This window comes from Pseudorca crassidens, chromosome 6 (assembly GCF_039906515.1).
Source record: "Pseudorca crassidens isolate mPseCra1 chromosome 6, mPseCra1.hap1, whole genome shotgun sequence".
NCBI lineage: Eukaryota > Metazoa > Chordata > Mammalia > Artiodactyla > Delphinidae > Pseudorca > Pseudorca crassidens.
This window is the reverse complement of record NC_090301.1, coordinates 34,187,114-34,209,156: the sequence shown is the minus strand read 5'-3', so window position 1 is coordinate 34,209,156 and position 22,043 is coordinate 34,187,114. Positions and strand designations below refer to the sequence as shown.

The following is a 22,043-nucleotide window of genomic DNA, read 5'->3' as shown; positions in this document are numbered from 1 at the left end:
TACTAAACAGGGGGAAGGACGGGTGCAGGTCTTACACAAAGTTCTTCTTCAGCATCGTGGTGCTAGGGGTGGATAGGGAGGCAACCCCCGGGCTCACAAGATAAGTCTGGACTGAGCTACACTATGAGCAGCTAAATTCCGGTCTTCCAAAACTGCTCGTAGCATCTTAGCATAGACTCTGGCAACATGGGATGAGCGTAGTACGAGTAGCTGGGAGTCCGGGTGATGACGTGGGCTATGCTACACCAAGATTCCAGGTAAAGACTCAGACAGGAGCAGCTCCACACCCCATTCCCCAGCCTTGACTCCAGGGTCTTCATGCTACCTCCTGGGAGTCCAGGGTGGGAAGGGCTTTAAGGATGACCTTTCCCAGGGAGTATCTGCATTTATATGCGTGATTTGTGAATATCAACTAAATCTGATCTGAATTGTGTTGGGCTAGGATGTGGAATAGGTTTATAGAGCCCCCAATTCTACCTCAACTAGTCCTCTAGGTCAGGGAGCAGTTTCCAGAGATTTCTCTCTCTTTTTTCCATTTATGAAGAAGCTCAGTGGAGGTAGGAAAGTGTCCTATAGGGCACTATGTATGATCCAGGCTCTGTGCTAAGTGTTGGAAATATTTAAAAAATACACAGCAATATATGACTGTATCAAATCAACATGTTGTACACCTTATATCAATTAAAATATATCTCAATTGAAAAATATATCAAACATGGCTTCCTCTAGGGGGGACGTGGGAGTATGGACTGTGTTGCCCCTCCCCCAACAAGTGAATATTTGAAACTAATTCAAGAGCTTTTTTTCTGGAACTTCGGGGTCACCTGTACCCAGAAAACAAGTCTGCAATCCTACAGATGTCCACAAGCTCGTTCCAGCACATGATTGCCAAACTTGCAATCAGTGAGTTCTGGAGGGTATGGTTGAGACCCTCAGGTGGCTAAACTACATAAAAGACTCTATCCTTGTTGCACTTTCTTGAAGACTCCAGGCACCTTTCCATTCAGGAGTCCAGCCATGCAGCTCCCCCATCATCCTTCGTGACTTCAAGGCTGCCTTCCTCAAGTTGAGACCAAACTTAATGCTAGTTTCTTGGTGCATCTGTCATCAAAAAGTCTAAACTTTCTGTACTCACTTTGCTGTAACAGGATCTTTTCCCACTCCTTCTCCCATTCTGCCTTCTTCTCTGACCACTTCTCCATTCCATCATAAATGCTGTCCTGTGGAGGTACAAAGGTACCATGAAGAAAAGCATCCTGAAAGGCTGCATCCTGGCCTGAGGATCAGCCCTGAGCCCTTTGCAGCTTCCCTCACCTGGGACCCTTGCTGGGGGCCCCATATGGTGACTGGTGGGAGTCAATTCCAGCCCAGTCACCCAAGAGCCTGCAGAACCCTAAAGATCAAAGAGAACTCTGCATGGCGTTTGCCCTGTTGGAACTGGGCTTCCTTTGAAGACAGGCAGTTGAGCATGTTGCAGATGCTCGTGTCAGCTCCCTCTGAACCATGAATCACTCATCAATAGCACAGGGGGAAACAAGGGAAATGCCAAGTTGTTGTTTTTTTTTATCAACTGTCATTGTTTGCCTGGGACTGAGTTGTTTCCTGGGACTCCAGACTGTCAGTGCTAAAACCCGGAAAGTCCCTGGCAAACCAGGACCAGTTGGTCACCATAGGATGGGGGGCTTGCTGGCCCAGCCCTTCCCCTGTCCACTTCCCCCCTCCCACTCTCTCATCCCCCTAGGATGAAATCCTGCCCTAATTCTGGTTTCCTGGGGCTCCATCAAATTAGCTGGCTAAGTGGATGGGCTGTGTTCTGAGGTACCCCCTACCCTGCTTGCTAGAGTCAGTGCAGAGCGATACAGTCCTTTTGGGTGGCAATTTGGCCAAATGCATCAAAGACCTTCCAAGTGTTTATCCTTTTTGACCCAGTACTTTACTAAGATCAAAGATGTTACAAAGTACAAATATTAACAGTGGTTGTCTTGGGGTGGTGATAGTTCATTCTTTTTGTTGTTGCTGCTGTTGTTGCTGTTGTTTTAATTAATTAGTTTTATTCTTGGCTGCGTTGGGTCTTCGTTGCTGTGCGCGGGCTTTCTCTAGTTGCGGTGAGGGAGGGGTACTCTTCGTTGCGGTGCGCGGGCTTCTCGTTGTGGTGGCTTCTCTTGTTGTGGAGCACAGGTTCTAGGCATGTGGGCTTCAGTAATTGTGGCACACGGGCTCAGTAGTTGTGGCTCGCGGGCTCTAGGGCGCCGGCTCAGTAGTTGTGGCACATGGGCTTAGTTGCTCCGCAGCATTTGGGATCTTCCCGGACCAGAGATCGAACCCGTCTCCCCTGCACTGACAGGCAGATTCTTAACCACTGCTCCACCAGGGAAGTCCCTGTTGTTGGTTTTTGAATTCCCATTTTTTAAAAAACAATGAGCAGGTATTACTTTTGTAATGACGAATGTATTTTTCAACGGGCTCCTTTAGGGTCTGGGTGACTGACATGTCCTGCATGGCTGCCATCACAGTCCGCAGGTTCCCTCTTCTCCTTGAGGGCCACTTAGGTTCAAGGAGGCTGGGAATTTCAGGAAATGATTTTCTGGGCAAGAGCTCTAGATTCATTTCAACGTCATCAACCAGGAATGAGCCTTGCTTCTCTTTCTCTCATAATCCACCAAGGAGCTCTGAATCTCACCTGATATATATGAAACATATTCTTCAGATACTTATATTCCTTTCCCATATCCTCTGGACAAAAGGAAAACAACAGGGTCATCATTATTCCTCTGAAATACATGTTTTCAAATTCAAATGAGAGCTCTCCTGCACACCGTCCGTACCTCAAACTCATCTTGTCGGTGGTGAAACCATGGTGTTGCCTTAGCGATCACTCTGGAAGTTTATTAGAAATTTAGATGGCCCGACCCCACTCGAAACCTGCTGAGTTTCAGAGGCAAGGCTCAGTATCTGTCAAGAATATGCTTCTCAGGTGATTCTGATGCACCCCAAGTATGAGGACTAATCCCTGGGGGCAAACCTACAACTGAAGGAAAAACAGAAGCAAAACCTTCTCTCTTTTTAAAATAACATTCCTAGTGTACCTTGGTTTTGAAAACAATACATGTTCTCTTTAGAGAACTGGAAAACCAGCAAGGTACAAATATCATCTTTTAAAAATGTAAGCTAAAGGAAAATAAGGAGATTATAGAAATTCTTCTCCCTGTGGCGATTAGTCTATAAACTCAGAATTCTGAAGGGTACACACTTTGTCCTTCCCAAAGGCAGCATAAATAATGGGATAAATGGCCCACACAACCCTTACAGGTTTTAAGGCCACACAAATCACAGTGTGCCTGTTAGAATTTAATGAAACACCATCATTTTACAGGTGAGGAAACTTGTTGAATTGGAACAGTATTACGTTTGTAGACCTTTTAAATATACTTTAAACAGTGCTTTCACATTCTAATCACTCTGATAAAGGCAGGTATTCTTGTCCTTGATTCCTAGATGGGGAAACTAAGACTTAAGGAGATGAAGGGACTTGCTCAGACCCCAAAACTTGGCCACAGACCCTTCAAACTTCTGGGGGTAGGGAGGACATTGCTTGACATGGTTTCCCTTTTTTCAGTTTCATTCTCAACCACTTGCTCTTCCTGGGCTTGAGAAGGAAACCTTGAAAGCCTAGGCAGAGTCCACCCGTGGCCGTGGGTGTTCCTCTGCCCTAGATCTGCAGGGTCAGCCGCTACCCCTTCATCAGGGTCATTCTCCCAGGTCCCAACCGTACCTAGTTTATCCTGGGCAGCCAACTTCTCTGCCTTCAAGGCTGCTTTGTAGTTTTTCTCCAGCTCACTGAGCTGTGCTGCGTGAGTCTCCTCGAGCTCCCCGTAGGACCCCAGGAGAAGGCCACAGTCATCCGTGAAAAGTTCACCTGATCCCACCTCCCCTCCCTCACGCAGGCAGCTGGTGGGCAGGCTGTGGGGCCCTCACTTCCTGACACATTCTCCTGACATCCATCCAGAAAAGGGTGAGGAGATCCCTGTTTTCACCATCCACTATTTTGCATGGAGACATCAGGGGGCCATGGATGCCCCCCAACAGCACAGTCTTTGCTTACAATCCTTTTGGGAAACTGTGGGCTGATTAACACGCAGGATAATTTTAGAGCCCAAGGTCTCTCCAGCCTCCATTCCAGGAGGCAGATGTCGGCAGTGTTCAAGAGGAGTGTTAAAATAAAAGGCCATATGGGACTTCCCTGGTGGTCCCGTGGTAAAGAATCCGCCTTCCAATGCAGGGGACGCAGGTTCAATCCCTGGTCGGGGAACTAAGATCCCACATGCCGCGGAGCAACTAAGCCCTCGTGGCTCAACTAGAGAGCCCGCGTGCTGCAAACTACAGAGCCCACGTGCTCAAGAGCCCACGTGCCACAACTAGAGAGAAGCCCATGTGCCACAAGGAAGAGCCCGCATGCCTCAGTGAAGATCCCGTGCGCCACAACTGAGAACCGACGCAGCCAAAAATAAAAATAATAAGTAAATAAAATAAATAAATATTAAAAAAAATAAAAGGCTGTATGAGCTGTTGAGCCAAGAAAAGACACGGAGGAACCTTAAATGCATATCGGTAAGTGCAAGAAGTCACTGTGAAAGGGCTACAGGCTGTATGATTTCAACTATGTGACATTTTGGAAAATGCACAGCTACGGAGGCAGTCAAAAGATCAGTGGTTGCCAGGGGTTAGTGGGGAGAGAGGGATGAATAGGCAGAGCTCAGAGGACTTTTAGGGCAATGAAATTATTCTGTATGATACTATAATGGCGGATACGTGTCACTAAATATTTGTCAAAACCCATAGCGTGTACAGCATCAAGAGTGAATCCTAATGTAAACTGTGGACATTGGGGGATAACAGTGTGTGTCAGTGTAGGCTTCATTGATTGTAACAAACGTCGCATATTGGTGTGGGATGTCAGTGATGACACAAGGTTGTGCAGGTATGGGGCCCGGGGGTATGTGGGAATTCTCTCTACTTTATGCTCTTTTTTCCTGTGAACTTAAAACTGCTTTAAAAAATAAAGTCTAGGGGCTTCCCTGGTGGTGCAGTGGTTGAGAGTCTGCCTGCCGATGCAGGGGACACGGGTTCGTGCCCCTGTCTGGGAAGATCCCACATGCCGCAGAGCGGCTGGGCCCGTGAGCCGTGGCCGCTGAGCCTGCGCGTCTGGAGCCTGTGCTCTGCAACGGGAGAGGCCACAACAGTGAGAGGCCCGCGTACTGCAAAAATAAAAAATAGTAAAAAAAGAAAAAAAAGTCTATTAGTAAATAAGTCAATTAATTAAAAAATTTTTTAAAAAGCAAGTTTGTGACACTTAGGAAGACTTCTCTCCAGCAGGACAACTGGGGCTGCTCTGGTGCCCAGCAGGAGGTGTGGAAGGGGACTCTTGCTTTTCTCACTCTCACAGAAAACACACCTCCTTTTTCTTCCCCTTGGTTTGTCTCTACAGCTCTGGCTCCTGCCCTTCCCATACCTTCTTCCCATTTTGCCCAGACTTGACCTAGTAGCCAGGGACAGTAGAGGTGAGAGGAAGAAGAGGAGAGGCGTGGGGAGAGACCAGGCTGGGAACAACAGTAGTTTACCATGAAAACCTCCTGGAGAACCAAAAAACGGCTCTTCTCGGCAATCAACTTAAAGGGAGATTATAATTGAAATGAAATTTGGATGAGAAATTACAAAGCCAGGAATAACCTTCTCCGGGCTGTATTTTAGTGACCTCAGATCAAACCATTCTGCTCTCCAAAGACATGTCTCTTATCTCCCCTACCCCTCGCCACCCAGTTCCATTTGGCCTTGTCTGAAATCCCAGTGAACTGAAATCCTGCAAGGATGCAGGAGCCTTAGGACCTTCAGAACACAAGAGCTTGTGCCAGAAAGTGTACCTCCTCTTGCTTTCAAAGTTCTTCTGCATCTCAGCACAGCGGAGATCCATTTCATTGGCGAGCTAGAAACGAGGCTGGCATTTACAAGACAGGATTGAGGACCCCACTCCCACTCCAACCTGCAACTTCTGAGAAGCCTTCCCATTCACGGGGTATGCCCCTCTCCCCAAGCCTCTCCCGTTGTGTTCGGCAGTGCCAGAAAGCACATCGTTACTGAGGGAACGGGACAATTCTTGCCTTGCTCTGCATTGTCTGGTACGTAATCAGTTCACAAAGGGTGCATGGAAACCATCCCTTTCACTATTTTGTGGGCAGGTCTGCCCTCTTTGGCTGGACTGTAATCTCTTTGTAAGATCATGGCCTTCGGATTTTTGGATACGTAATTCAATTGAGCAATCGTTGATTGTGCAAAGGGCTTGACCTGGAGGAGCCAAAGAGGCCTGAGACTCAGACCCTGCTTTGATGAACTTAAAACCAGTGTTAATAAGCCCTCATTGGCAGGATGGCTCTGTTTCCGGAGGCAGGAAGTGCTCAGTTCCAGGTGAACCTCCCTTCTAACATGCACATCGGGTCCTCTGGCCAGTGCCTCAGGAGGAATAGACACTGCCAGCCGAGACAAGGGCTCGGGGCCAGCACACCCCCCCTTCTGCACAGTCACACAACAATGTAGGGTGTTCACAGCTGGGAGAATTTTAAGAATCCCAATCTGAGGTCCCTCGATGGAAATAATCTCTAAATATGTCTTCAGCAGGGCCGATGCTTCAGTGACTGAAAGTGTGCCTTTTGCCCATTAACCCACCACAGGTGAGGTGAGTGATCTCATGCAAATTATTTAACTTCCTGAGCCTCAATTTTGTAGGAAGGTGACCATGAACTTGCCAGGGTTTTCAGGAAGGTATAGGAATGAATCCTCAGAAGGGAAGGTCTCAGCCTGAGTCCTATGCTGGGTCACTACAGGATTCAGACACATCTGGTGTGTATCAGAGGGCGAGGGGCTGGCCTGCTGGGAAGTCACCCTTCACATGTGGGTTCGGTAACGGCAAGTGAGGCGGGGCCGGGGGGGGGTGCTGGTGGCAGGAGGGGATAGGCAGATGGGGAGGAGAGGGGAGGAGTTGGGAGGAGATCTAAGGATGGGTCTGATGTATCATTGCAGTCCAGGCCACCAGACACCTCTGCTTAGGGCGGAGAAGAAAAGTCTGTGATAAAATGAATGGTGAATTTTAAAGGGAGTGTTCCCAGAATCCCCAGGGAACACGAAGAGTGCAAACGGAAATGAGCAGGTTCTGGAGAGTGGCCTATGGCAGCTTCACCAGCAACAGGAAGTGGTACTGGAGGCTTCTGGGCAGCTTTTGAGCAAAACTGAAGTCCTGGTCACGCTGGTGCGGTTACTAAGAGCCTCAGCAAGGTCTGAAATTTAACTCACCGCACAGGCCACAGCCAGCCCTGCTGGAAATGGCTGGCACCCCCTAGTGTGGAAAGGATAGTGGCGTTGAACATGCCAGAGGCTCCCCGAGAACTCCCGGAAATTGAGTTAGGCCTAGAGGAGGGACTTGAGTTCTTGCAATTATGGGTGAGGATGGAGTCAGGGCTGTTGCCTGGACAGCCTGGCTCCCAGGAGGAAGGTGCTTGGCCTTGCCTGGAACATAGCAGGTGATCTGAAACTACTGGCCTTTCCCCTTCCCAAAGAGATGTCGGTTAACTCAAGGGCCACTCACCAGTTTTTGGGCAGAACGATGGGCTCTGTTCATTTGCTCTATTATCGCTGTCAGCTCTGAGATCTGTTCTTCGAGGTCAGTAATGATAGCAGTCCTGCGGGACAAGTAATCCGTGATCCACGCAGCTTCCATGCCGTCCCAGTCAGGGCCCTCCCTGGGCATGGCTGGCTCTGGCCTGGTGAGAGCCAGGCCACGTTCTGCACCTGCTCCATCACCATGGGGGGTGGGGGGTAGGGGCAGAGGGTGGTTCGGAAGAAGGAATTTGGCAGTAGGGTGGCTGCGCCTCACACGGAGCCCTTTTGGGTAATCTGGCCAGAAGTGAGCAGGGGTGGTTTTGTGACCCACTGACTAGAAGGGAAAGAGGAGGATGCCAGAAATCTATTAGGATTTGACCTTGACTCGGTAAAGATACTTGAAATGGAGGAGGGAGAAATTCACAGGATTAGGAAATTAGGTGGAGGAATAGGATTGAGGCAGACAGTGACTCATAGACAAGGAATGGGCCGGAAACAGGACAAAGGGGATTTAAGAGTGTGGATTTCAGAGTAGATTTACGGAGTTTTGTGTTTCTGAGTCTGGGGACTCCATGAAATCTGTGAGGTTACTCAGCTCTGTTCGGCTGAGCTGGAGTGAACAGGGTGGCAGGCAGTGCAGCAGAGATGAGGTCCTTGATTCCTGAGGGTGAGGAAAGAAGAGAGAGGATGTAGGAGGAGATGGGGAAGGAGGAGATATGAATGAGAGGTTTAGCAGGTAGCGCGAAGAGGATGTGGGGACTGACTTTACATGGTCCTGGAGGATAGAGAATGGGTGGGCCTTGAATGACAGAGGGGGTGTCAGCATGCCCAGCCGGGATGGAATCAGACCAGAACCTTCCACGCTGCACCTCTCAGAGGCGTAAACTGAGTGGTATCTTTCGACTTAATGGAAAAGAGATGCAGGCTCTGGCCTCCCAGAAACCCTGACCTTACTCTCAGCTCTCACCGTTCAAGTTCAGACTATTTTCTGAACATTGCATCTACTCATTACCTCCAGAAACAGCTAGTCCCCTTTAGTGTGAGGGACACCCACCCAGTCATTCTCCAGATCAGCTGCCTGACTCGTTTGTATGCCTGACTCAAACGGGCTCAGAGCAGAGAGGTGGGTGCGGAGAGGAGCCGGCGCCATGCTGAGGAGTGAAGGGATGCCGTGGACTGGGCGTCAGGTAAGGGGTTCGTCCTCGAGGCCAGGCCGGGGTGGGGCTGAGGAACTGGATGCGGGTCCAGGGACATTGCCTGGAAGTCCTGACTTTGTCCATGTTCTCTGATTCTGAATGCTTTTTCCTAGCAGACATCTCGTCTCCCAAGGTGACGCAAATCTGCTCCCTATTCCGAACGAAGCAGTAGCCAGGTGACACGTTTATTATTTCCTGGGCCTCGAGGTGGAAGATAAGGTATAGTGCAAGCCTGGAGTGCTGAGATTGCTCCAGTCTTCTGCTAGTGCCCTACTCACATCTTAAACACAGACGTGTGAGGTGGGATGCCCGGGCCCAAGTTCCGCCCGTGCCCTCCCCCAGCTTAACCTCTCTCCTCACCCCCAAGCGCAAGACCCGGCTGGCTCCTGAGCGCCTCCATAGGCCTCTCAAATTCAGCATGTGCACAAGCCAGCCGCTGGCCCCTGCCACCGCTCTGCTTCCCAGCCCACATCCTCCTCTGCGTTCTCCTTAATGGCCAGAGGCCAGGAGGCGGCCAGGCATTGTGGAAACCGCTCAGGTTTTGGAATTAGATGGGCCCGAGTTTAAATCCTGGCTCTGCTACCAACCATAGTTATTCAACATCTCCGTGCTTCAGTTTCCTTATCAGAAAATGAGGATAGGGCTTCCCTGGTGGCGCAGTGGTTGAGAGTCCGCCTGCCGATGCAGGGGACACGGGTTGGTGCCCCGGTCCGGAAAGATCCCACACGCCACGGAGCCGCTGGGCCCGTGAGCCATGGCCACTGAGCCTGCGCGTCCTGAGCCTGTGCTCCGCAACGGGAGAGGCCGCAGCAGTGAGAGGCCCGCGTACCACAAAAAACAAAAGAAAACCCCCAAAACAACACCAGCTTGTTATAGTTCTGGAGGGCAGAGTCTGAAATGGGTCTCTCTGGGCTAAAATCAAGGTGTTGGCAGAGTTGTATTCCTCCCGGAGCCTCTAGAGGAGAATCTATTTCCTTGCCTTTTCCAGCTCCTAGAAGCTGCCCCTGTTCCTAGTGGCCTTGTCCTCTATCTTCAAAGCCAACAACGGCATCACTCCAACCTCTGCTTCTATCGTCATGTCTCCTTCTCTGACACTCTGACTTCCTCTTTCATGTGTAAGGACCTTTACATTTGCATTAGGCCCACCTGGATAATCCACGTTGATCTGTCCATCTCAAGGTCAGCTGATGAGCAACATAATTCCATGTGCAAACTTAATTTTCCCTTGGCAAGTAACAGAACAAAGTGGTGGTTTCCAGGGATTAGGACATGCACTTCTTTGTGGGCGGAGGGTGGTGGTGGTGTCATTATTCTGCTTACTACATTCATCATCTCTGCTGCTTCTCTGAGCTCGTTTCCCAACACTGTTTCCTCACTTCCTCCACTCCCCCCACATGGGCCTCTTTGCTTTCCAGGAAAAGATCAGACGTGCCAAGCAAGTTCCCACCCAGGGCATTTGTACCCACTGTTCCCTTGGCCAAGAGTGCTTGCCTGAGGTGCCAAAGTGGCTCCTGCTGGCTTTTTACACAGGGATTGCCCTGACTTCTTGGTATAAAATAGCAATCCCACCCTCCTCCCTATGCCTGTGTTATTTTTCCTCGTAGCACTTGTAGATCTTGGATGGATTAACATGTTTATGGTCATCTCCCTGCCCCTCCCCACTAGAATGTGAGTCCCTGAGAGTGGAGACTTTGCCGTGTTCACTGCTGTCCCCCTGCACCTGACTCAATGTATAGCAAATAATAGGTGCTCAATAAAAATTTTCCAAATAAATAGAACACAAAGATTCATGCAAAGGCCTAAAGCTAAGTTACACATCTAAGCTTATTTATAATTAAAAACTTATGGATTAAAAACTTTAATTGATGAGTAGAAACAGAGCTGCAATCTACAGAAAACCTTAGACACGGTAATCAGGAGAAGGGTGAGTAGCACCATAAATCCACGGGAGGCTCTTTGCCAAGGACGTGTATTGGGCATCATGCCCTTTGAGGTCAGGGAATGGCTTTCTGGGGCACTCCCACTGAGAGCTCCTTTGAAGTGACCTTGAAAGCTGTGGGATCAGAGGACCACAGAACCCACTTGTAGGAGCTGAGGTCTGGGAGGAATCCCATCGGGTTCTGGCATTTCTCTGACATACCTGGCAGCAATTAGCTCAAGTCAGGAAGGGCTGTGAAGGCCAAGAATGGAGATTATTTTATTCACATACCTTGAACAGCTCTGTCCCATGAACATGAAAATACTTACTTTGGGGCAATAACAGATTTTGTTATCAGTTGGGCATAATTTTGTTTTTTTGAAGCCGGAGGAGGAGGAGTTAGCCTGAAAGTGAAAAGGGAAATAACGAGAAAGAGAAAATTGGAAATTCAGAAACCAGGTTTAGCACTCCCCAGTAAGGGAGATCCCCACAGTGAAAACAAATTGGAATATATGGTCTGACAACAGGAATCTTTAAAAACAGGACGATCTTGGGGAACCTCAGGCTGAAGGCCTTGGCACTTGTTCACTGACCAGGGGTTCCCGGGCCAGCAGCACAGCTCATCCCCTGGTTCTAGAAGCTCTTTGTCCCCCATGGAGCGGCAGCTGCCATGGGCCCTTTCCCTGCTGCGCTAATTCTGAGACTTCCTCATTGAAAATGACACTCAGCCCCGGCATCACTGGCTAGAGCGCTGTGCAGCCTGCAGGCTGTGGAAAGCTGGGCTTTCTGGCCCTCTTGGGATTTTGCTGCCAAGTTGACTGTTTCAGAAATCTTGTGAGAGAAAGCTGGCTGTAATGGAGCCCAAGCCCCCAGGCTCCACTCCATCCCGGGTAGTCCTTACTTGGATTTCACTGGGGAGGTCTTTCTTGGTGGCCGAGGGGTCTCGATTAGTTTCCGTGGTCCCAAGTTCCAGGGATCCCAGCAGGGGCAGTAGACGAGAGGTCAGGGGCCGCCTTGGCTGCTAGGTCAGGAGGCCCTTGCTGAAATGGGAAAACGGCAGCAGAGTCACAGTGTTCAGAGTCAGAGCAACAATACTTAGAGACAAATTGGGAAGAACCCAGGGAAGGCCCAAAGCACAGATGACAGATTCTGGAAGTTGTCAATGTGGTACAGAGTCTTGACTATAGAATAACACCTCACCCCTTGCCACCTAGGAGACTTGACTTGAAAGCAGTTTCGCATTTGATGTAGTTGAGTGCTTACTATGAGTCAGATCCACAATAAGTGATCAGTTATTGTTATGCCAACTTTACAGATGAAGATAGTGAGGCTCAGAGAGGTCACGGAGGTAGCAAGTTGGAAAGCTGGAAACAAACACAAGTCTATCTGACTCCTAAGCACTTGCTCTTCCATCAGGTCACACTAGCTGTCTCTAAAGCGAAGAGGAATCCCTACAGCAAGTCCTTCATAGACCTTTCTGGAAAATCAGGTCTGTTAGTCAAATTATAGTGCAAGCAGATCTTTCAGTCTCTCTTTCCTGGTCACCTGCCTGAATTACACAATCAAAACTCTTCTTTCTTGACTCCATAAAAACAAAACCAATAACAAAAACCCCTGTTACGAAGGTTTGCGTGAAAGACAACTGTCAGATAAACATGGAGCCTTGATCACACTTGTTTATCTTCTTTCTTTTCCAGAACCCCACGAAAATGAGAGTAAAGATTAAAAGAGATTTAATTCCACAAAAACAAAGAGAATGACAGAGGAGACAATATTGCACAGGCGATGTCAGTACATGCTTGGCACCATAACTCCCTCACTTAGCTTCCATAGGAAACTGCAGCCTACGTGCCTGCAAAGGGCGTACAAACCAGCAGGAACCAATTTCCAGGTGGAAGCTCCCTAAGACTCAGGATTGGAACTGGTAGATTATCTGATGATTCTGATGGGTATTTGACAGATCTGTTGGAGCACGTGGTAGGTCAAATAATGTCCCCCCAGCAAAAAAGTCTATGTTCTAATCCCTGGAACCTGTAAATATGTTACCTTACGTGCCAAAAGGGGCTTTGCTGCTGTGATTAAGGATTTCCCCCTCAACCCTGCTTTTTTTCCCCTCTAGTTTATTTTTTATTGAAGTATAGTTGGCATATAATATTATATTAGTTTCCAGGATACAATATAGTGATTTGACATTTATATACATTACAAACTGATCATGATAAGTCTAGTAACCATGTCTCCTTGTAAAGTTATTACAGTATTATTGACTGTATTCCATAGGCTGTACATTACATCCCTATGACATTTATTTTATAACTGGAAATTTGTACCTTATGATCCTCTTCATCTATTTTGCTCAACTCCTTTTTTTTTTTTTCTTGTGGTATGTGGGCCTCTCACTGTTGTGGCCTCTCCCGTTGCGGAGCACAGGCTCCGGATGCGCAGGCTCAACGGCCATGGCTCACAGGCCAAGCCGCTCCGCGGCATGTGGGATCTCCCGAACCGGGACATGAACCCGTGTCCCCTGCATCGGCAGGCGGACTCTCAACCACTGTGCCACCAGGGAGGCCCTATTTTGCTCAACTCTTTACCCCTCTCCCCTCTGGCAACCAGTTTGTTCTCTGTATCTATGAGTCTGTTTCTGTTTTGTTTTGTTTGTTCATTTGTTTTGTTGTTTATTTTTTATGTTTTAAAGTCATTATTAAAGTTTTTATTGAAAATAACTCACGTTCATACAGGTAAGGCCAATATAGTGTGTTATCAGAATAGAATAAATCAGAGTTGCTTGGCTGGTTAAGGAGTCACATGGAAAGACTGGCAGGAAACTGAGTTTAAAAACAATGTAGATAACTAAAATATTTTAAAATGTTATATTAGAATTAGAAATGTTATACTAAAAATATACTAGAATATACTAGAATTTTTGCAAAAGTGAAAAAGGGTGTTTTGTTTTTTAGATTCCACATGGAAGTGAAATCATTCAGTGTTTGTCTTTCTCGGACTTATTTCACTTGGCATAATAGCCTCTAGGTCCATTCATGTTGTTGCAAATGACAAGATTTCATTCTTTTTTATGACTGAATAATATTCCATTGTATATATATGGCACATCTACATTCATTCATCTGTTGATGGGTACTTAGGTTGCACAGCAAAGGAAACCAACAAGACGACAAGCCGACCTACTGAATGGGAGAAGATATTTGCAAACGATATATCTGATAAGGAGTTAATATCCAAAGTATAAAAGAACACATACAACTTAGTAGCAAAAAAACCAAACAATTCGATTAAAAAATGGGTAAAGGACCTGAATAGACAATTTTCCAAAGAAGATATACAGGTGGCCAACAGACACATGAAAAAATGCATAACATCACTAATCATCAGGGAAATGCTAATCAAAACCACAATGAGATATAGCCTCACAACTGTCAGAATGGCCATCATCAAAAAGACAACAAGGAGCAAGTGTTCACAAGGATGTGGAGAAAAGGGAATCCTTGTGCACTGTTGATGGGAATGTAAATTGGTGCAGCCCCTATGGAAAACAGTATGGAGGGTCCTCAAAAACTTAAAAATAGAACTACCATACAATCTAGCAATTCCACTTCTGGGTATTTATATGGAGAAAACAAAAACACTAATTTGAAAAGATATATGCACCCCCCTATGTTCATTGCAGCATTATTCATAATAGCCAAGATACTGAAGTTAAGGATCTTGAGATGGGGAGATTATCTGGATTATCCGTGTGGGCCCAAGGTAATCATTAGTGTTCTTTTAACAGGAAGGTGGGAAGGTCAGAGTCAGAGAAGAAAATGGCCAAGTAGGAGTGATTGAGGTAGGGGCCATGAGCCAAGGAATGTGGGCAGCCTCTAGAAGTTGGAAAAGGCAAGGGAATGATTCTCCTCTGAACCTACAGAAGGAACGAAGTCTTGCCGACATCTTGATTTTAGCTCTGTGAGACCCATTTCAGATTTCTGACCTCAGAACTAAAAGATAAACTGGTGTTTTAAGCCACTAAATTTGTGGTAATTTGTTACAGAGCACTTGTAATAGGAAACAGAAAATTTGGGGAAAAGTTAAAAATAGAAACATAGACACCTGAGAAAATTAAAATTGCATAATTACTGCAGGCTAACAAATATTGCATAAGAAAGTAAATAAACTCACAGTAAGGAACACTCTCATATACATTAATGTAAACGCTTAATATTGATTTAACCAAAAAGTGATTTGTGACTGCATTGGAAGATTGGGGGTGGGGGTGGGATGGAGAATGTTGGCCCAACGACCAGGTGACAGGGCCACTGTATCTAGCTGTCCGTGTTCCCCTTTGCTGGGGGCCTGGTCAGGAGGTCTCAGGGAGACAAGGGAAGGAGGTGGGTGGAGCACACCAGGTGAGAAGATGGTGCCACAGGGGACTAGAATTCAGGTAAGAATCTGAGAGGAGCCTGCAGCAGTAATAAGACAGAAGCTCTGCTTCTGTTTAGGACCTTGTATCTGCTTCCTGTGAGAATGGGGCCGATCCTGAACTTGGGGGTTTAGAGGAGTCCCTGGGGCAAGAAGTGAGAGGCTGGGGCAGGCCAACTCCCAGCAAGTGCCTTCCCTATTCCATTTCTTGTCGGCCCATCTGGACTGAGCAGTTCTTCAAGGCCTGGATCCACCATGTCATTCTCTGTGCCCCCAGGGAGCCTGGCAAAGCAACTTGTCCACGACAGGTATTTGATAAATATTTGTTACCTGACTAATAAACTGGGTGGCTCTAATCACAGGGAGCAGTCAACAAGGAGAAAGGAGCTCCACAAGTGAAACTGTACAGAAGTAAATTATGGTACAACCACTCAGTGGAGATTATATGGTTTTTTTTTTTTCTTTTTTTGCTGCACCACGTGGCGTACTGGATGTTAGTTCTCAGACCAGGGATTGAACCCATGCCGCCTCCAGTGGAAGCAGAGAGACTTAGCATTGGACTGCTAGGGAAGCCCTATATAGATTTTAACTGACCACTTTAAAGCCTGTGGAAGCATGAAGAAATGAGTATGAACCAAGATATAAAATAGTGTGTATGCAATGAATACAATTATGTAAAAGTTTGTACCAATATGGACAAGGGTTAGAAAAGAATATATTTAAAAATGAAAATTGGGCCAGAATTATAGTTTTTCTTCCCCCCTCCACAACATTCTTTACTAAAATTTTCTTTGGGTTTTGGAATCAGATGGGTCTGATTTGCATGGAAGCTTCTCCACTTATCACCTGTGGGACCTCAAAAAATGTACTTTCACATTTCTGAGTCTCAGTTTCCTCATCTGCAAAATGGGGACAAAAATTCATGCCTCCTCATTGTGCTGTTGTGCACATGAAACGAGACCATGTCAGGAAAGCTCTTGGCACACCGCCTTGCATACATTACATTCTCAAAAACTGGTAACTGAGTTTAGGAATATTATGAACCCCAGTGGCATTTTGTTTATAGAAACTTTTATTTCTAAATTTGTGGGAGAATAGGTTTATTTTTGTGTTTCTGTTAAATTGAAATATGCTTATTGTAAAGAAAATCATAACACAGAAGAGTCTAAGGAAGTAAAAATTCTCCAAAATACTAACATCTAGAGATGACCACTGAAAATATTTTGATTAATATCTTCTAGAATTCTCTCTAAAGAAACAGATTTATATAGTTTTCCATAAATGAGAACAAACTCTACTTACATTCTAGATGTGCCTTTTTTAAACAATGTCATGAGCTTCTTTAATGTCAGTAACTATATAAATATATATATAGTATATATATAGTATAATATATATATAGTATATATATTATATATAGTATAATCATATAATCTTTATTTTTTTTTTTGCGGTACACGGGCCTCTCACTGTTGTGGCCTCTCCCGTTGTGGAGCACAGACTCTGGACGTGCAGACCCACCGGCCATGGCTCACGGGCCCGGCCGCTCCATGGCACGTGGGATCCTCCCGGACCGGGGCACGAACCCGTGTCCCCTGCATCGGCAGGCGGACTCTCAACCACTGTGCCACCAGGGAAGCCCCCATATAATCCTTTTTAAACTTAAGTTTACTATGGAGAGATTTTTTAAATGTACAGAAGTAGAGAAAAGAGTACAGTGAACTCACACATCACCTAGCTTCAACAATTAGCAATTTGTGGCTAGTCTCATTCATCTATACTCAGGCCACTTTTCTAACACTAGATTATTTTAAAAGCAAATCTATAATTTTAATTATACCTAAGACAGATCTTTAAAACAAGCCTGAGATTTGATTCTATATCATCCTGACTTTGTAAATTTTCCTTCTATGAATGTACCTGTTTATATTTTTAGCCAGTTTTATATTGATGAACATTTGGTTGTTTCCTTTTCTCACCAATGCTTAGTGCATATTCTTTTGCTCTTAAAAAGTAAAGGCCTCTCCCTCCAAATACTCGTGGGGATGACACTCAAAATAGTTAACAACCGGTAAGACAAGACTATGGAACAATCAGTATAGTCAAGGGTTATAGGGATGGAACAGGGTGGAGGACCCTCTCCCATCCCCATGCCAGGTATTAAACCCTTACCTGCTGAATCCTGAGGAGGTATGTGGGTGCCAGGGGAGGTGTTGGGGTAACAAGGTGGCAGTCAGGGCATTCAAGGGGCTTGAACAATGTATATGCACAACCAGTATGGTAGTATTTCAATATATCAGTAACTGCATACGAGCTAAACGTCAGCCCTCTACCTCTGTACCCCCCCCAAGAGGGAATCACTGTTAACAGCTTTTTGGTTACCCTTCCAGAAATGTTCTGTAATCTTTAAAATTTTGTACACAAGTGAGAACATACTTTACACACTACACCATTTCTGCTTTTTAAAAAATTTTTAATATATAGCAGGCTATCTAATAGATATTTCCATATCAGCATAGATAGATCTGCTGCATACAGAGTGGCTTGATGCGCACCGTATGGCTCTAAACACAGGGGTGTGTGTGGTGGTGATGGGGTTAGGATTCTTTCTCCTCATTATTTTCCTTTCCTATTTCTCTCCCTGATGATTTTGCCTGAGGATCAGTGGACCGAATGTGCCAACTGGTGACTCTGTAGTCACCAGTGAGCCAGCTGAGCCTCCAGAAAAAATTATATGAAACATCTTCCCAAAGGGCTTACCTTGGACTGCCCAAAGATTTGTTTTTCCCATGTGGCTCCTCTCCAAGCCAAGAGTCTTAAAGACACCACAAAGTTATAGAGAAACTGTTTCGCACCAACACAAAATCAGAATTCATTCTAGGTCAAATCCAGAGGGTTCCAGAACTCGAGACTTCAGTGGTCATTCCAAGTGACTGAAATGCCAGAGCAGAAAATCCACAGTATGTGTGCTGCAGAGAGGCAGGCTTCCAGTGAATCCTGTCAAAGTCTTTTACAAAGGCTGACCTGGTATGAGCATGAATTTCCCTTCTAAAGACAATCCAGTTTGAGTCTTTCAGTATTGCAGTGAAAGCCAAACTAGAGCAGAAAGTCACCCCTTCATTCAGACTCTTGACGTGGGCTTTGCGTTGTGAGGTTTGTCCTTGGGAGATGGAAGGGAAGATTTCTTTCTTTTATTGCTATGGAAACAGAACGGCAGCACCTCATTGGCTCAGGCACTCTGCTCTTTAAGAGAGAAGGCTGGAGGAGCAGCCATTAAGAAATTCTCCAAGATGTGAGACAAGATATGCTTAAGATATACTTTCAGAGGAAATAAAATTAAACAGCACTCCTAGGCTTAGTTGGCTGTGGCAGTAGTTTCCAGACAGGATCTGTGATGGGTTTTAAGTTCCTCTGTCATTTGCTCACAGAAACCTAAAACTCTAAAGTAAGCACTTTCTTCCTTGAATTTCAGGATTTGAAATCTATAAAAGTACAAATCCCCCAGGAGAGGAGTCTTTTTCAGTACCAGGAAATTCAGATTTCTTTTTTTCCCTAAAGAAAGCTTCTTTTCCTCATATTGGATTGGCCAAAAAGTTCGTTTGGGTTTTTTGTTAAGATGTTACCGAAAACCCTGAACGGACTTTTTGGCCAACCCAACAGAAAAAAAATGCTTGCTTAAAAAAAGACCAGTGGCTTTTATTTTTATTCTGCTGCATCTCACTATTTTACACATTTTATAATAAAAAATTGCTTTAAATAATACCCTTGTTACATACTATTCTCATCTATTTAAAAAAATTTTTTAAAATAAATTTTATTCATTTATTTATTTTAATTTTAATTTTATATTGATAGTTGATTAACAACTATCATAGTTGTTAATAGTTGATTAACATAGCATAGTTGATTAACAATGTTATATTAGTTTCAGGTGTACAGCAAAGTGATGCAGTTATACATGTACATGTATCTATTCTTTTTCAAATTCTTTTCCCATTTAGGTTATTACAGAATTTTTTTTTTTTTTTTTTTTTTTTTTTGCGTTACGCGGGCCTCTCACTTGTTGTGGCCTCTCCCGTTGCGGAGCACAGGCTCCAGACACGCAGGCTCAGCAGCCATGGCTCACGGGCCCAGCTGCTCCGCGGCATGGGGATCTTCCTGGACCGGGGCACGAACCCGTGTCCCCTGCATCGACAGGCGGACTCTCAACCACTGCGCCACCAGGGAAGCCCTATTACAGAATTTTGAGCAGAGTTCCCTGTGCTATACAGTTGGTCCTTATTGGTTATCTATTTTAAATATAGTAGTGTGTACATGTCAATCCCAAACTCCCAATCTATCCCTTTTTCTTCTATTTAAAATGAAAGCTGATTATAAATCCACCAGATTGATTTCATGATTCACTGATGAGTCACACCCCAAAGCTTTTAAAACTTTGTTATAAGTTCATCCATTCATTCTACTCCACACTTACTATCTACTGTGTGCCAGGCACTGTTGTGAGGTTGGGTGGATACCTCAGTTTCTGGGATCCAAAGAGCTTAGAGACTAGTGGGGAAATGGACAGTTAATAAATTCAAGAAAAGCACAATGAAGCTTATATTGAGGGCTTCACCACATGCAGTGGGAGTGGATAGCTGGGATTTCTCTCTAGTTTAATGAGTCAAATAGTTTTAATCAGAGAAAGAATCTAACTAGCTTTGCATATTAGAAAGATAATTTTGACTGCAGTGTAGGAAAAAACAATTGGAAGGGCCAAGATACGTATGAGGGAGGAAAATCAGTTAGGAGTCTGTGGCAGTGGCCAAATGAGGGAGTAGCAGTGGAGATGGAGAGAAAGAGGACACAAGAGGTCTTGGTGATTGAGGGAAAAGGAGGAGGCTATGATGATTCCTGGGTTTCTAGCTCAAGCAATAGAATAGATGGTGGGGCCATATATTGAGATGGGAAAGTCTGGGGGACAGACAGGCTCAGGGGAGCTGGTCATGATTTCTTGGACTTGCTGAGTCTGAGATGCCAGGGAGATATCCAAGTGGTGAGGTCAGTTACAGAGCTTGTTACATGTTTTGGGAGTTCAAAAGAAGAGTCTGGGCTATAAACACTTTAGGAGTCTTCAGAGTAGATCCTATTTTAAGCCAAGGCAGTGGAAGAGATCACACAGGGAAAGGGTGTGTGTAAAAAGAGAAGAGGTTGAAAAAAAAAAAATCCCACAAGAACTCAGGGGCAAAAAATATACAGATCAATTTTCACTGCAAAGTAAAGGAGCTGTTACAGTGGAGGATTACTGGACTGAATGTCAATATTATGACATAGTGTGAGTGTGTTTTGTGTTTGGTAATTGCAATCGTTGCTTTTGCTGTGGTCATCCATTTACAATGCTTGGTGTCAGTTTATTTATCTCTTGTAAAAATAAAATACAGTATGTGTGTGTGTGAAAAAAAAAAAAAAAAGAAGAGAAGAGGGTCTAGAACAGAGCCCTGAGGATCACCAATGTTTATGACGGTGTTTCTCAAAGTATGAACCATGTGTTAGTTAAAATATGTAAAACTACTACATGAGTGAAAATGGCTTAAAACAGAGAGGTTCATTAATTTCATGAAATACAAAGTCTGAGGTCAGGCTACCAGAGTTGATGTAGACTCAGAAATGTCATTGTAGAACTCAGTTCTTTCCATTTAATCTGTTAGCTCTTCTCCTTCTCTTCCTTATCACTGTCATTATATTCCAGAATATTTATTTTCAATAAATCTTCCTTTATACACATAATGAATATTTAATTAGTCAGCAGAGAAAATAAATATGTCTACATTTAAGATAAATCTTTACTCTCACAGATATGTTCTCTAGCCTTGGTGACTTGACTAACAAATTAGTCTCTAAGTAAAGAAGATTTGAATTTAAGTGTGGAGAGACATAACATATTCACTGAAACCAAATGGACCATTTTTCAAACGCTAGGACTGACTCTAATTATTTGCACTTAGTTGGATTATTGTGTATTTTACGATTTGCATTATCATCTTATTACCATACGACACCTGCTATGGAGGAAAAATGTATTTTATGTGATTCATAAGGAACAGTTGGAGAAAATTGCCCTTCATTTGCAAATCTCTGTTGATACTTTGCAATAGTTACCAAAGTAAAGCTGAAGCATCAAAGTATGTATAAAGATCATACAAACTATATACAAAAAGAGAACTGGGTTCTTTCCATCTTTCTGTCATGTCAGCCTCAGTGTGTGGCTGGAGGGGAGCCTCGTGATTGCACTGTGGCTGCCACGACTCCAAGTACGATGAGCAGACTAGGTAGAGATGACTTCAAAAGCTAAAAGGAGGACTTCCCTGGTGGTCCAATGGTTAAGACTTCGCCTTCCAATGCAGGGGGTGTAGGTTTGATCCCTGCGTGGGGAGCAAAGATCCCACATGCCTCACGGCCAAAAAACCAAAACATAAAACAGAAGCAATATTGTAAAAAATTCATTGAAGACTTTAAAAATGGTCCACGTCAGAAAAAAAAAAAAAAAAAAAAACTAAAAGGGAGGGAGAGAAGTTACCAAGAGAACAAGGGGATTGGATTTAGGAATTGGATATTTATCTTGAGTCTGTTTATTGCATGAAAATTTATATTTACCTGCTGTCTTACGATTAAAAAATAATAGGTAGGATTTGGGTCTTGTGTGGAGAGTGGCTGAAGAGAAAGATACAAAGGAAGTGGGTGCTGAAGGAAAACCCCAGCCACTTGACTTGGCCAAGGCTTAGCACTAATAACATTGGGATTTTTTTTCCCTCCTTTCCTCTTTTTAGTCATTAGGACAACTTTGTTATCTCTAAAACAGCAGAAGGGAAGGAAATGAAAGTTTTTCG

The 22,043-nt window shown here is 44.9% G+C and overlaps 1 protein-coding gene across 1 annotated transcript; it reads right to left on the bottom strand.

Annotated features, from left to right (window-relative positions):
* Window positions 1-34: 34 nt before the first annotated feature.
* FLACC1 (flagellum associated containing coiled-coil domains 1) lies at window positions 35-11,760 on the bottom strand (the record flags this gene model as incomplete). Its single annotated transcript, XM_067742368.1, has 9 exons — window positions 35-1,220; window positions 2,681-2,733; window positions 3,773-3,866; window positions 5,361-5,364; window positions 5,919-5,980; window positions 7,634-7,727; window positions 8,905-9,075; window positions 11,091-11,165; window positions 11,663-11,760. Coding segments are annotated over 9 exons (810 nt in total), but the record flags the coding sequence as incomplete, so codon positions are not given.
* Window positions 11,761-22,043: the final 10,283 nt, after the last annotated feature.